The following is a 16,324-nucleotide window of genomic DNA, read 5'->3' as shown; positions in this document are numbered from 1 at the left end:
TCTATGGGCTCTCTTGGTTAGGAAATAAAAGTCATTATTTTGTTTGATATTTACAGAATTATAAACTATTAAGCAGGGTATTTTTAATTATTATTACAAACTAGTAAAGTAACTCTTTAGTTACCTCTAGCGTTATATTGGTTCAGATACTCATTTGGTTTAGGTGGTGCATCTCCAGTGCCTTCACTGGACATAAGCCAGCTCCTACCAGTTAAAGCTCTGTCCTGCTAGCTTAGATTCTGAAGAATGTCTGAGCCACAAAGCCAGTACAAACAAATCTCAGTGCTTGTTAGAGTAAAGGAGCTGACAAATTGTTGGTGACAGTTGGAATGGCCTCACACACTGCTGGGAGATAAAAACCAAAGCCTATATTTAGAGGTTTGTGGGTACCCAGCTCAGTTATTTCCCATTCTTTCCAGGCAAAGAGAGAGATGCGACTCAGAGATCAAAGCTATCCTAATGGAAAACTGATTCCTAATGCACAAAGAAGTCACTCCTTCAAAGATACTAGTAGAATAACGCAGATGGAAAGAACCAGAAATAAAGGCAAAATACTTTGCAGACAATAAGGTTTTGGGCATCAGTATCAGCCCAGATTTCAATTTTAATCAAGCAAAAGTATATTTGATTCAAGAATCCAACTAAAATATTCAGACAGGAGAAGTGTTACGAATGTTATTAGACTAGTAACTTAAAAGCTTGCCACTCTGTGCTCACAGCAGTGTGCAGATGCAATCTTTTGCTAGAATACTTCCAGATGCCTTGCTATATGCAACACACTGACATGAGCATCCTCAGTTTGTCATATCATTAAATCGTGCTTGCTCAGTGGGAAAATGATCTCCAATTCAGTGAGGACAACAGCTTTCCAATGCAGATCAGATGGAAAGACAACAGCCCACACCACAAAATCTAGCCCCTCCTAAAACAAACACAATTTTAGTGATGTAGTTTTCCTCAAACTAATAGCCGCATAGTCCTTTTGCACAGTTGGTACCAACACCAGGTTTTGCTTTGGCTATCTTCCCAAAATCAGCCCAGGGACATTAGACTAAAACAATCTTTGTTCTACCTCATTACGTCAGTCCCTAAAGTCACCATGCTAGCAACACATCTGCTTGCAGCGAACTTCATTTTTGTTCGCTGTAAATAGTATACAAATGTGGTTAAGCTTTCAAAAGGTCACTCCTAAGTTTTGATTTATAAAACTCATATGCAAAATGTGCTTTATTTGGAAAAGACTTTGTATTGTTCTGTGAACAGAGAGGACAATCACCTTTATATGTCTGTCAATAATTTGAGAATAACTGCAATGACATTATTCTAAAGTATCTTATAAACAGTATGTATTGCTTTGTTAACAAAAATAGCTATCTATTTTTTGTGTACAGTGTCCCGTTTATGAAAATAGATATTAATTATGCTTCTTGTGCATTAAATTGTTCCAAATTAATGGAAATTCAGCCAAAAGCTACTAATGGAAAATTACATCAAACTGAAGTCTAAATAATCCTGCTTACAAGGACATATTCTGTGCCTACAGCAGAAGGACATCGCTCATATTTTTAAATATTTTAAATTTGACAATTTTATTACAAGATAGGATCTTTTTTGAAAACGTGTCTAGTAATATTTCAGGGCAATATTGCCCTGTTTCAGGGCAACACTGCCTAGCAGGAGCACAGTTCTCCTATTTCCAGTTCTGTGTCCAGTCACAAGACAGGATTCATACCTTAGGCACAGGTTATGCCACAAAGATTGAAGATGATGTAAATACTTGTCACTCACTTCCAAATATGTTGGCTGAAGTCTGTACGTTCAAATTCTGAACTTACTTACATCTCATGCGACACTCTCAGATAAAAAAAATATAAATACTCAAAATTTGTTTCTAAAAACAAACACTTCCTGGACTTCAGTAGTACATCACAGTAGGTGAGAAGGTTCAAGTTAGGTGTACAAAATATGCTTTGAGATCCTGAGTTAAGAGATGGCACAGATATCAGCGGTGAGGGCATGGGGAATGTTATGTAGCCACACTTACTCTAAACACTGTGGTATTCAGCTGTGGATTGGTGCTTGTCACATTCAGTGGCTGTAACTATGTTGCAATTTTAAGATACAATAACATATTAGTAAATAATCATTTTGTTCAGAAAATTTTCTCCTTTTCTGTTAGACTAAAATAAACTACAAATTATCAAATCTGTATTTTGCAAAGCACAGCATTACCTCAAAAACATAAATATAGGTTTGTTTTAATAGAGTATAACGGGGTTTTTTTAATCAAACAGAACTGATAGTGTCATTCCTATATTTAACTTTGCACTGGAGCAAACACAAGATTAGGACAAATACTTAAAAAAATTAATTCATTAATTCAAATAAAGTTTCTGCCTAGACATCATTAATGGAGTTAGCTTTAAAAATGATGACTCCAGATAATTATTAAATCATTTACTAAGGGAAAGCAAGTCACACTGTGGAGAGAGAGGTACAAACACTGTTATGCCTTTTCTTTGACTTCTGTTCTCTTAACGTTTCTTCCAAGTTACGGTGATCCTCTTAAGTACGGTGCAATCAAGCCAAGTAGACACTGGGCACAAAAGGGTCACGCACGAGTTGCAGGCATGCTGTGGGCTCTTTTGTCTCCCCCAGAAGAATTAATAAGATTTCAGAGCTGCTTCTGTCAGATCATTAAGAAGACACTTTCAGCTATACAGAAGGTGCTTTCCTAACCTCCTGCTCTCTTGGCTTTCACATCAATGACAGAGGTCATGCCTCAGATTCACAAGTCTTAAAAGCTTGTCCTTGAGGCTTACAAAATCCAGGAAGTTTCATTTTAACAATCCTTTTGCAAACTCTCTAATATTTGCTTCTTACAACCAAGTCTTGTTCCAAAGAACATCAGAAGGTGCCCACTGGGTTTAACCAGAGAATATCCCTAGTCCAGGCTCAATCACTGACCATAGCCATTAGCAGATGCCTAGAGAAGGGAGTAAGAACAGGCAAGTGTGCACTGCTATTGCAACAGCTTAACAGTAAAAGGCTTAGAGACTTGCTGGCTTACAGATTTTGGTTTTGTGGTTAACAGCCTTCTGCAGATTTTTCTTCCATGAATGCACTTAACTGCAACATCCTGTAGCAGTGAGTTCCATAGTTTAAAGACACACTGCACAGAACTGCCTTCTTTTCAACTTACTTTCAACCTGCCTTCTTCTGTTTTCCTTCGATGTGCTTCGCTCTTATATGGGAAGAGATATTTTTCCCTATTCACTCGCTTTCTTCCAGTCATAATTTCAGAGGCTTCTATTACCCTTTTTCCCCTTCCACTTCTTTGCTTTCCAGGTGGAAGAGCCCCTGTCAATCTATTCTTGCCCTGTAGTAAAAATGCTCCACACCTTCAATCATCCTTCAACAATCATCTTCAACATCCTTCAATCATCTTTCAGTACTATTTCCACACTTCCATAGTTTCCATAATTCAGTAATATTTCATACTATTTCCAAACAGAATACAGACAAACTCATCTCACCTAAGACTGCGTAACATAAACGTCCATCTGCAACAACTAGCAAATGAACTTCAGATAATTTCAGAAAGAATGAGTTAGTGTGGACGCGCATTTAAATTACCTCACTTTTTTCAAATCTTAAGTTTTTCTTCTCCTATACTCACATCAGAACCCTGTGTATCCCAAAAAACCATTCTCTTAGGTGAGACTTAAAGTCGTTCTCAAAAAGCTTCTTGCAGAGGACTTGCTCGCCTCCCAGAAATGCCCTTATTCTCCCCTCTGCTTCTTTCTCCTCTCCAAAATTGCCATTAGCACAGCTATGCACAGCAAAATGTAGCAGCACTTCAAGCCATTGGTACCACACTGCAGTAAGAACCAAGGAAATCTTAGATATACCAAGAATTTCAATCCTTGCAAAATATACAGTTGTATACACATGTACTTGTAGGCACCTCCTTCCCTCAAAAGATTTTGTATGGTTAGAGTAAATCTATGATCTATGAAGGTCTGATATACAGCCAAAGTAATTAGAAAGATTTGCATGGACTCTACCTCACTTTGCATCTAACCCATAAGGAATTACAGAAGGTTTCAGCAGATGGTGACACTATAAAACTGTAACACATCTCGCATCTTGCGGCAATAAACCACACCAAAACTAGCACCGAAATTAAAACAACACTAAAAAGATGCCTTTGTCCCCAGAAGATAAATGCACTTGTGTTATGCCAGTATCAGCACTTAATGAAACTCTATCCCCACAAATTATAGAAAACGCACATACTGTAGTTTCCCAGATCTTCAGTCAAATCCTGTACTGAACATAGACAATGACTGTTCAGTTTAAGTGGATCTGTGAGGCTTAAATTAAACTTTTATTAAGCCAGCACTTACTCCACTGATTTATAGTTTGCCTACAATGAAGAACCTGCAGGACTGACTCGAGTAACATCCTCTTACACAGTTTCACAAAGACAGGTGAAGAAGATTCTCTAAGGCAAAATAATGGATGGAGAACTGGTACATGACAACCTATTCACCTCACTTGTCAGGCAACTGCAACTTAAGTTTTTCCTGTGTGTCAGGTCCATGCTTGTACTTACAAAATCTTTTCCTGACAAATTTTAATCAAAACAGATGGCTATGATAAGAAAGAACAGTTTATTTGACAATTATTATCCAGGGACTTGTCATCCCACAATATTTCCTAAGCTATAAAGAATGCAAAAGATTTTGAACTAGAAGAGTAAGCCCAAAGCTGACCGAAGTCTAGACCCAAGCTCCTACCTCAGACTTGTCTTTGCACTGATGAAAGAATGATAAATGACATGGGAGCATCAAATATTATTAGGGATCTGGCTTTAATATCCACATTGTATATCTCTAGAAATTCCTCTCCCCCCCCCACACATTACTTATCTTTTTTACTATTTTATACTAAAAGATACCAAGTATGCACACTATCAAATTGGGAGGTGCACAAGTATATCAATTCCATTTCTGTTGAGTTTTAACACAGCTACTCTTACATAATATGATTAGTAAGGATATTATAATGTACACACATTATCAATATCAGTAGTCAACTGCACAAATTAAGAAATGAAAGGCAAATAACTGAATGAAAGATTCAGACAAGGGAAGGATGTGGCAACGCCACTAAGGAGGTCACTAGCAAAGACAGGTCTAGGAGTAGCCTTTGACCCAAGGATCTAGACTGTCAATTCACCATCATTAGGCTAATCTATCCCTTGCTAGTCAGGGTGAGGCCATTTCACTCAAATCAGGAAAATTATCTGGAATTACTATGATTTAAAGAGACAGAGTGTAGACAAGAGGGAAGGTATGGCAGAACACAGAAAGAGAAAAATGAATGATTAGACACAGAAGCCTGAATGCAGAGGCAGCCATTTGTACATCAAATAGAGAAAGAAGACCAAAATTGCAAACAAAGCCAGAGTATTTAAACACAAAACAGAGACACGGCACTAAAGAGAGACTTCCCTTTAAATAAAAGCAGAAGAGAAATAAGCTGCTAAAAATCTCTTCCAGTGCTTCCACCTTGAAAATTTCAGAATTTAATTTATATTTTCCCTTTTTTGTGTTTGTGGTTGGAAAAGTTCAGAACACAATGGCAGGTGTCCCAACCCAAGCCAGCATTTGACATCACTTCCAAATTGACCTACAGCTCACTGCTAGGATCAAAGCCATCTCTCCACAGTTTCCCCTTCCCTCTGAACTTCTCCATCTAGGCTGGCTAACTCTACCCACCAGCTGCCAATACAGGGACTTTTGTCTTTGACGTTTCATTTTCCAGTGGATAAATCAGTCTGTAACTATGTCAGATCTACTCAGCTGAATCACAGCTTTTACTGATTTATTTGGAACAGCAAAAATTTTCCAGTATAATCTTTCTGTGCACATGCTCTACTGCTGTCTGCTAGGGCTTACACTGGTACAGCTTGTCAGGCATGCTCCTCATTCAAGCATGGCTAAAACTGATGCAGACTTGCCTGGTCAAAATGTTTGGAGCATTCCATTCGCATTGGTACAACCAACATTCCCATCTCAAAATGTTCAATAAACAAACAGGATTTCCACTGCTTTTCCTTTCTCTAAAACACTCTTTTTTGGGCACCCACCCATTTTATTGCAGCCTACTTAAAGCCTTACAGAGTTACATTTTGAACTTCTGAAGGCAAAGAGTATATTCCTTATTTCTACGTCCAACACCTAGCATGAATATTAGTGCAGTACAGAAGACTACATATATTATATGTATAATAAGTTCAGTGCAAGTTATCTGCACGTTCCTCTTGTATGCTGTTAATAATGGGGTTAAAGTCTTGTCTTGAGCCAAAACACAGTAATAATGAAGACACTGCCACATTATTGTGTAAGGTTGTGCAGAACAGCTCCTCAAAAGAGGACAATAGACCTGTACAAGAATGCCCTAGAGAGCCGGATTAAATGCTACAGCAAGGACAACCATAGCAGTAAGTCAACAGACACTTCATGCATTTGAGGAAGAACCCTGGACAGTTTGGTCTGTCTAAGATGGCATCCTAGTTCTAGAGCTTTGCTGCTGTGTTCAAAAGACTAGTTCATACTGGTTCATTATTTGCATGGTTGTCTATACTTTCCAAGCCAAAGTGTACTGAGGCTGCCTTAGTTGGACTATAGTGTAAAGTGGGGGTTTTAGAACTGTCAGCCCTATATCAGGACCAGAGGAGCCACTGGGCTTGTCCTAATTGAGGGCCACAGGCTCGATCATGCAGCATTATTTTGTAAATTCTGGGGCTGAGAACAAGACTCTCCGAGTTTGTGAACTTGTTGATGGCAGATGAGCTGTTTATTTGTATTCCAAAGCAATATCCCTAAGCAGAATTCCCCAAAGAAAACTTCTTGTCTCCAAAATGCTGTCCTTGATCATTGCAAAATATAGACAAAGGGAGCAAAAACTGACATCATCCTTTTTGCCATTTCAGTGTACTAATTCATGAGTGAAAGCTATCTGTCACTTACAAGTATGTGTATTACTGTGTACAATCTCATCACAGCCTTCTGGTGGACTGGAACTCCAGTTAGGATAGTGTTCCTTAGCCACTACTAAACATGTACAAATTTGCAAGCACATTTTGTTTTCTGTCCTGGTCTAAACAGATTGATTCCCTCAGGACTGCCAGGCTTCAGTACTCAAGTTGTCCTTGGCTACGATACTGAGTTTAGGGGACATGTCTCATGGTAGTGAGACGGGCTATTTTTTTCCCTTGTCTGTGAACAGTAAAGTTGATCTACTTATTCTGTAGACAACTAAATACTACAGAAAGGAGGACAAAAAAGCAAAGGAACAAAAATGAGACTTGTACTCTACACAGCCCTTTCACAGTGCTACCTACTCTGCAACATGAGGCAGTCCGCAGAGACTGCAGTGGGCAGCCACTGTCTATCAAAGCAGTCAGAGACAGATACAAAATACAGTACAGGAGACTGGCAATGTAGAAAAGTCTTTCCTTGCAATCACTTCTCACCATAACCAGCCAGTGAGTAGCAACAGCTCAACAGAAGAATGTCAGAAAACCTTTTCTCACACCTTTATTCCTCCAGTTTCTACCCAAAACAGCATTCAGCCCAGCAAAGCTCCCTCTGTGTCAAAGGGACAAAAGTCTTAACAGAGATTCTGTTCCAAACACAGACAAACCTTTCTCAGAGTCTACAAAAACTGCAATTCACTTACCTATCCAGAGTGTCTTGTGGCACTTTACTCCCTCCAGCTCTGCTGTTGACACTGGCATTCTTGTTGGCAGTCATGGTCATTTCTGCTTTCTAGAAATCTGGATATCTGCAAGAAAAGTCAAGTAAGCTTTGACAAATCCAAATAACAATCAACCTTTCAAGACTGCCAGAATAGTATTTCCAAGATATCGTGCTGGGAAAAGGCAGAACTCCAGACTGCTTTTCAATCTATAAAATGAAATCGGTCTAGTTATGACTCTGAAAAACTAAACCTTCTCTCTCCACTGCTGTGGTTCACATCCACATCTCAGTTTCTCAGAGCCCAATGCTAAAGGACAAGATTTTATCAGGATTAGGTATATGCTTCAGATTCTGGCATATCTGATGAAATGCAGCTTGATGCTGAGTTTACAAAATGTCACGAGTTGGGTGTGGTTTTTCCATCCACGAGTATATATGAAGAATCAATAACTACATTGTAGGATGCTTGCAAATAACATCTCTATGACTAGCATTCTGGTCATATAAAAGCTTTTGCAAGTAATGTAAGAAACTTCAAAATTAAAGTGCAGCTCTGAGCATATTATTCAAGTATATTGAAATTGGGAAATATATTGAATACATTCTATAGTGATTATGTTGAAAACAGTAATTTTCACATCTGCTTGTGACATGAAAAATATCTACAAATGTTTTCTAGCCTATTTCCTCTATTAGCCATAACATTCATTAAATAAAACTGCCTTATAACACTTTTAAGACCTCAAGCAATATAAGGTATTGTTCCTAATTCCTACTTATTTTCTAGCAATACCAGGATATGATATTTGGTAATGAACCGAAAGCTGTAAATAACATTTCAGCCATAATAAAAGCCATATACATCCAATTATACTTTCCAGAATTCCCAAATACGAGGCAAGACTAGTGTCTTCCTGACTGCACTAGCTCCTGACTGATGGTCTGCTTCAAAAGAGAAATTGAAAATGCTTCTATAAGCTGACAAGTATTGTTTGTTCTGCTGTATGCCTGGCAGGCAAAAAGAATACCAGCTGCATGGAAGAAAGCCTAAATGGAAATGGCTGACAGTATGGAGCAATCCTTGCAACTGAATTCTCACAACACCTACAAAAACAGTAAACAGATACCTCAGATTGATTCTCTACTGTCAATGGGTTTGGAACCAGGAGAAGTTAAGCAAAAAAACATTCTGGAAAAAAAATCTCCCAGATCCGCAAGGAGAGGAAGCGATTGGCAACTCTACCTTTTCAAGATACCCCACAAATCAAACCCCACAAGTATGCAAGCAAGGAACACCAGAGTGTAGCCAGTTGTGCTCCCAGGAGCCCAGAGGAGGGGCTGTGTTACTTTTGTAACATTGCTGCATACTGGCTGAGAAACAGTAGCAAAATTCATTTTGCCCACATCCCCCTGATCTCAATAGGAATTTTGTGCTGAGACTGAAGGGAGAATACAACTAAGGGTACAGGCCAGGATGTAATCCCAAGGATGTTAACGTGGTCACCTCTACTACCATGCCTCTCTGTTGATTAGACCCCACATTTCACTATTGCTATTTCCTCTGTCATTGTGAACACTTGAGAAACATTTCACAAAATGGGGGATAAACGTATTTTCATAAATGCCACAAGATTTCTAACAGGCCAGCAGCATCCCTCATGACAGAAGTGGAACAGTGCTAATGCCACCTGATTCTACACACGTTATTTACCAAGGCCTCTGTGGCTCTCCTGGCAATGCACTCCAAGTGTTTTCTGAGATGGTCCTTAGTTTGTAGGCTAAAATAATTACCTTGGTTTGCAAAACTGCCACTAAGGATCTGACCAGAACTACCAATTTTTAGAATCATTAGTGGCATAGTTAAAGCAAAAATAAGTAGTACGAAATTTCTTGTTTACCCAAACCCGCAGTAAATCCAGGCTGCTTGGAAAACTGCAGTGTGATGCTGAAAACTGAGCTGGGTACTGGCAACACATAAAATCCTTGTACAAATAGACCCATCACAGTGAGGAGGACATTCTCTGAACCACTTTATTCCAAACAGCCCTGCTGCAAACAAGGTCACAAAAACCTCCTGTGGAATGCAGCTCCGAACGCAGAATCAATCATGCTGACCACAAACGTCAGGTCAACTTGCCGTTTTCTGATCAACTTGTGCATATCAAATTTCTCAGATCTAGTGCAGACTTTTTTTCCAGTTGGTAGCATTTTTTCTACACTAAAGCTCCCCACGTTCCTCCCGTGTCTCAGTGTTATTGTTACTGTTAAATTATCAAGATAACAGGATGGCAAAGAACTGCCTGTTCTGATTGGAAAAGGGCTTGCTTGGGAAAAGATAAAAAACCCTTCTGATACCAGCCAAGCTTTCGAGGATTGTACATTCCACAGGGAACCAGCAGCTTTTGTAATGTTTTCCAGTTGCCAGTTCAGTGCTTTTCCTGTGTTAAATCTCTCTTAATCACTAATACAAGGTGAGAAAAATAAAAGCTGTAAATGTGGCATGAATGACAAGTATTAGCATGCATATGTTACATCCATCCATTTTGCAACATTTACTTTTCTCTTGAAGACCAAAAAAGGCTGACTGGATCCTCAAAATATGGGATACTGACCTGGCACACATAAAAAATAGGAAACAAAAGCACACTAAAAGTCATTCCATCTTACACTTCTTCCACATCCAAAAACCGAAGAGGAAAAAAAATATGCAAACATACGCGTCAAGGTGTTTGCTTTTTACAGAAGCTTTGCATTTCTGAAATTTTAGTTTCCCAAATGCTTGATAAAATCATTGTTTTATATATATATATATATATATATATATATATATATATAAGTAGCCAGTTTTTTATATATATATATATATATATAAGTGTCTACTTAAATGCCTATTTCAAAGCTACCTTGAATGCCAAAGAGGCCAGACAGGTTTGTTTGCAGAAAAAGGGGAAGCAAGTTCTGAAAGGAAATTTCATAAGATTAAGTCAAATTTAGTGACAGAACTGCGTCATGCAGCTGAGACTCTGATATACACAGTGATGTCATCTGACTTTTCTATGTTTATTTTGCATGAATATTTTATTGTAAGCGATGTACCACACATCCCAGCCTATGCAGAGAAAATCTAAATGACAGGGAAAAAAAAAAGTCAATCAACAATTTACTGAGGGGCCTAGAAGCACAGTTAGCAGCATTCAAGTCATTTAAGGGCTTAATAACAACAACTCAAAATAAAAGGGAAAGAGAGGAAAAAAACCTAAACTAAGTTTTGTGGTCATGTAGCAAGTTATTTCAGGACCCTTGAACAAATCTGAGAGCCCTGTAAGTTTATACAAATCACTGTATGGTAAAAAACATATTCCATGGGTTTGCATGAGAGCATTCTCCATCAGCATTTGCATATGATTCTTCACAAAGCAATGAAAAACAGAATTTTTCCAGTACTGTCACATACGTAAAAAACAAATCCAAAAATAGTCACGTTGCAGAGTCTGCATTGCCTAGTTAACCACTTAACTACACTTTGCATAAGACATACAGAATTCTGATTTATTTGTAAATTTAACGAATGGTTCTCCACAAGCAGTCTCACTAGTTTCACCGTGACCACTCTCAAAGAGGTCCTGTAACAAGGCAGGATGGTAGAACCTGGACTTTACTCATTATTAAATCTGTTTTGCCTACAACCTCCACACACCATCTGGCAGTATCAAAGGAGTTAAGAACAGAGGCAAACAAAAGAAATGGTGTGATGGCAACATGGGATCTGCTGCTAGCACCAGACAACTTTCACCAACCTGACTGAAAATGATTGGTTCAATGCAGATATTTTCTAAAAGATTTTTATTACCTCAGGAAGCCCTGAAGAGAGCATATTCACTCTGGGCTATGCCCCCCCTTCTTAAAGGTCTCCTTCCACTTCCAAAATAGTACAAACACAAGTGGGGCCTGGAACCTTTTTATGCACAGATGAGGCACTAAAACTGTCATGCTTTGCACTACTGAACATTACAGCACCATGCTAGCAGGCAAAGCATAAATCCTCAACTCCTCCCTGTGAGTTTAAAATTATTCTTCATTTCCTAAAGCATCCCAAGACTTGGGAAGCACAGCTCCAAGCACACTGCAATGCAAGTCTTCCCTCAGCCAGCTCCTTTTGCAGGTGGCTCAGGGCTGCAGCTTGGCTCAGAGCAAGTAGTGACAAGTTCCTCCAGTCAGGGGCACTTTATTTGTACTATCTGAGAGTCTCTCTGGTTCCAATAAATCCTTCTGCTTTCCTACACAGAACGCATCTATTGCAAGAACTCTTTCCTCTCCTGGGTAAGCCGAGCATCATTGAGCCTCCTTATTTATGTCTAGGCTCAGATGTCTTAGGAGGCATGTCTAAGATGCCTTATAGATGTCTTAGATCAATAGATGTCTTAAAGAACATACATGCCTAAAGTGAATCATTCCATTTCCAATTTTGTCAGTATAATGGGAACAGAAGAGGACTTTTCACTTGAAGCTTCTTCAGGTCAGCAGACTTCCATGTTTTCTTTTTCTTTATACCCTGCTCAGTATTTCCTCCTATCCATATGGTCCTTTTCCCTGCTTAGACTTTTTTAAAAGATTCATTGCACATTCATTTCAAACTCACATTTCCATTAAAGATACAGTTCCAATAAAAAGTCCTTAAATCATGTTGCAATCCTTCAAAGTGAACTTTCTGAACATCAAGAACATTAGCACTGTTTATCTGGCAGCTTAATCAAAAAAGGCAGCATTTCCAATGCCTTGGAAAAGGGACTCCCAAGCTCTCTCCTGACTTATTGAAGTATTGACCTCCTGACACAGGTCCAAATCTTCAAGGACTGTTTGTATGCTCAGCAAGCAGGTCAAGCATGTTTACAAGACTTCTCTGCGCTGGACTTCTGCTGTTAATTTTGTGCGAAGTTTGTGGGCGACGGTTTGCTGTATGGAAAGCGTTTGTCTCATGTGTTGCAAAGATTAACACTTACAAACTATCCTAGACAGAACCAATCTATACTGAAATCAAGATAGTTTTATCAGGTACAGTCTTGGTTCTTGAGATCTGCATGTTTTAAAGTCCTTTAAGGCAGGTGATTTTCCCCTCTTGAAATTCTGTTGATCAAGAAAATGTGAAAAAATATGAGAGCTTTGGACCTACCTATGGGGCAGAGATGTAGAGACCTAACAGCAAGACATTACAGGGAAACATTACAAGCTTCCAAGACCCATTCATGCTTTTGAAAAAGCACCTTTTCATAAATACAAAATCTCAGAAATAACTTATTAATAATTAAGAATTTGGTCTTTTTATTGCACAATTATTCTCTGAACAGTAGCTATAGCAGAATGTTTCTAGGCACTGAGTGTTTAAAATAACATGTTTTTCTGAGTGCTTTAAGGAAATCTTGCCTACATTTCAGGAGGTATATAGTCGAATTTTTTTAAGACACTGTTTGATTTTCTGGCAATTTGCCTATTCCCTTCCAGTAAAACAGACAATTATGCCCTCCCAGAATAATGTCAGCTCTGATGAACTGGAAAATCTAGCGAATCTTTGAAGATTTCTGCCTTTAGAGGGCTTCTGTAGAGGCTCCAGAGAACATTTTTATAAGAACCCCATACTTCTATCAAGTACACCTACCAGGTACACTGGGCCACCATAAGTTTAGTCATACAATATCACACACACTAACATGAAGAGCTAAATGACCACTTCAGCAAGGCCTTGGCATGGAGAGATTCAGTGAGTACTGAATCTAAAGCTTACAGTGTGCAGAGAATCTGTGATCAGATCAACATGCTCCTTGCAAGACACCAGAAACAAGTGCCTTCAAGGCTAGTCCTAAAGGTCAGAGAAACAGACTTTGTATCATCAGCGATGCCTACATATTGGAGCTGTATTATGCTCTAGCATAATCTCCTAGAGAGCAAAACAAGATCAAGCCTTTAATACAGCTACTTATAGCCAAGTCCCTGCAAGGTTTGCAGATAACTGAGGCAAAGAGGGTTTCTCAAATTTCTCATCTTTATGATACTGCAAAAGGCACAGATTTTAGTATTAACTCAACAACCTCACCCAAAGTTTCAATCCTTAAAATTCACAGCCTGTTTTCCATCATGTCACCAGTCTCTCTGCTAGGCTTTCACAGCTAGGTGACAGATATCCTTCTATCATAACCTGGCTGGTGCAACTGATGCCCTGCAGTACCAACCTCTCTCCCAGCAGTCAGTCACCATTTCAGCAAAACTGATGCTGTGAAGAAGCCAGTGCTGTGGCACACACCAAAAGAGAAGGCAGCTCCTCCAGCCTAGGCCCGCAGCTCCAGGCAGCTGCAAAACTAGGCAGGTGGAAAGTTATCACACTACTCAGAGGAGTCACTCCTCACCTCCCTCCTGTCCCCCTATCAGCTGAGACTTCCTCACCTTCTCCTGATACTCAGGTATCAGGAGTACCTATTTTGGCAATAGGTACACTATGCATGTACCTATTTTGTATCCTTCTCATTCTGCCTCCCTCACCTCTCCTTAGCTCTTCTTATTACTTCATTTATATCCCCTCAAGCTGCTTTCACCCTTGAATTGAAAATGCACAATGAGTACTGGAGAGAACAGACCTCACTTGAAACACTACAGTCTAAAATCTGTGTCCAAATGCAAGAATTGAGTGCTAAAATCTTCTCATATCTTTGAGGCTACTAAAATTACAGCTTCGGGGCAATTACAGCTCCAAAATGGAAAGAAAATGACAGGAAAATCAAAGATAACCAGTGTTACCATACAGATTTGCTTGTCCTTTATGAGGAATTTGCACTAATCCTGGGGTGAACATCTTAGACATTGAATTTGAAAGTCTTGTGACTACAGTTATGTATTTTGAAATACATATTCCATATGCCATATTTGGCATGTCCGATGTTTGTTCTATCTTGATTGCTTCAGTATTAAAATGGACTAGTAAACTTTTGTTTGTGTTCTGCTCTCATAAGTCATTGGAATTTTATCTTAGCTGAAGTAGCTTTGAACTGTATCTTTCTTTCTTTCTGCATGAATGAAAGATGTATTGATTTGTGCCACCTTTCGTACAGTCTCTATTAGCAGCTTTTCACCCAGCTAGTAGCCAATACAGGAGTTTATTCCAATTTAGATAAATTACAACTACTGTCATATCAGCAGGGAAGTAACTTTATTATGACTTTTACTGACTTATTGGTGCTAAATGAATGCTTAAAGAGTTCTCAGTGAACACAACATGTCCACATCTGTAGACAAATTCAACTGGAAGAAACTGAAGGTTCCATTAAAAGTGACTGCTCCCCAGGGAACTGAGAAGGCGACAGTACAAAAGATTACATGGCTGCTATTGAATCAGAAGCTAGTACTTCCCTGCATAGGTTGAAGAAGATATTTTAAAAGTACATTGACTAATTCAACTTACCTACCTTGACTGAAAACATAGGGGTAGAAAGAGTTTAAAATACTTGCAATGATATTAACTGGTACTACTGCAGTTTCAGGAAACATAACTGTAGAGTCATGTGGGCAGTAGGACCGATTTCAGGCAAGTCTTACAACCCTGCAGCTCAGGCAAGCATAAGGCAGAACCATTCTGGTGGCAGCATGAATTCACATGGCTTGAGCCGCTGCCGCAGACTGCCCTCGCAGCTGCCCTCACCTGCAACTGCTACAATCTTCCTTGCTCACCCCTGTCATGCAACACAAACAATTCAAAGATGATCAGGCATTTGGATGAAAACAGCCTGTTTTTAACTTGTGCCTATCACATATCACAGTTTCTCAGTATTATTATTCCTTTGTCCTTTTCCATCAGCTTCAGGATCTTTGCCTGAAAATACCCGTTCCAGTCTCAGGAGCTCACCTGCTCATGTTGCTTATTCCTCAGTGAAATCATAATCCTCTACTTGCAACACCAAAATCATTTGCACAATAATGAATTGTTTCTTAGGTCACAAAAAGCAGATTATACTTTTGGTAAGAGATGAGAAATTTGAGTGGATCAGCTTTATAAGCCAAGATTCTTTTTCATTAAATTTTTTTGCATGACAAAGAACAAAAGAAAAATGGGGGAAACAGTTCATGAGAAAACTTATTTTAAAAAAGAATGTCCTTCAATATCTCCCACAGGGCATCACTGGTTCCTAAGAACATCATAATACAACTCGAAGCACAGTTCGCTATTTAATACAGACCGTGAAGGAGCACAGACTACTGGGAAGATACAAAATGAACAAGTAAGCTGAAAGTCCTAATAAAGTCTTAAAAGGAAGTTCCCTGTTGAACGCATATTAGTGACTTCACCTTTCCTAATCCCAAGGTTGACTGATAAAGTCTGCTGGAGAGTTGAGAAGCATCCTGAAGTTGCAACCACTTTAATTTTTGATTCATGAGAGCATTACGCAAGGTGAAACACGGGTAAGAGCTACAATGCAGAGCAAGCTACTCTCTCCAGCACTGTTAGTGCACCTCACTTCCTTCCTGCACACACAGGTGCCTCGCAATCACATCACCACTAGAGTAAAGAC

General features: G+C 39.1%; 1 protein-coding gene across 2 annotated transcripts in view; it reads right to left on the bottom strand.

Annotated features, from left to right (window-relative positions):
- The window catches only part of DENND2B (DENN domain containing 2B), a 184,770-nt gene that overhangs the window by 99,598 nt on the left and 68,848 nt on the right, over positions 1-16,324 (bottom strand). For both annotated transcript variants that reach the window (XM_062576287.1, XM_062576288.1), the window contains one exon: positions 7,753-7,857. In XM_062576287.1, coding sequence (XP_062432271.1) covers positions 7,753-7,832 — 80 coding nt within the window. In that variant the 5' untranslated portion in view covers positions 7,833-7,857. The remainder of the gene's footprint in view (positions 1-7,752; positions 7,858-16,324) is intronic.

Source organism: Rhea pennata, chromosome 5 (assembly GCF_028389875.1).
Source record: "Rhea pennata isolate bPtePen1 chromosome 5, bPtePen1.pri, whole genome shotgun sequence".
Lineage (NCBI taxonomy): Eukaryota > Metazoa > Chordata > Aves > Rheiformes > Rheidae > Rhea > Rhea pennata.
Note: the sequence above shows the minus strand (reverse complement) of the source record. Positions and strands in the feature narration are given on the sequence as shown.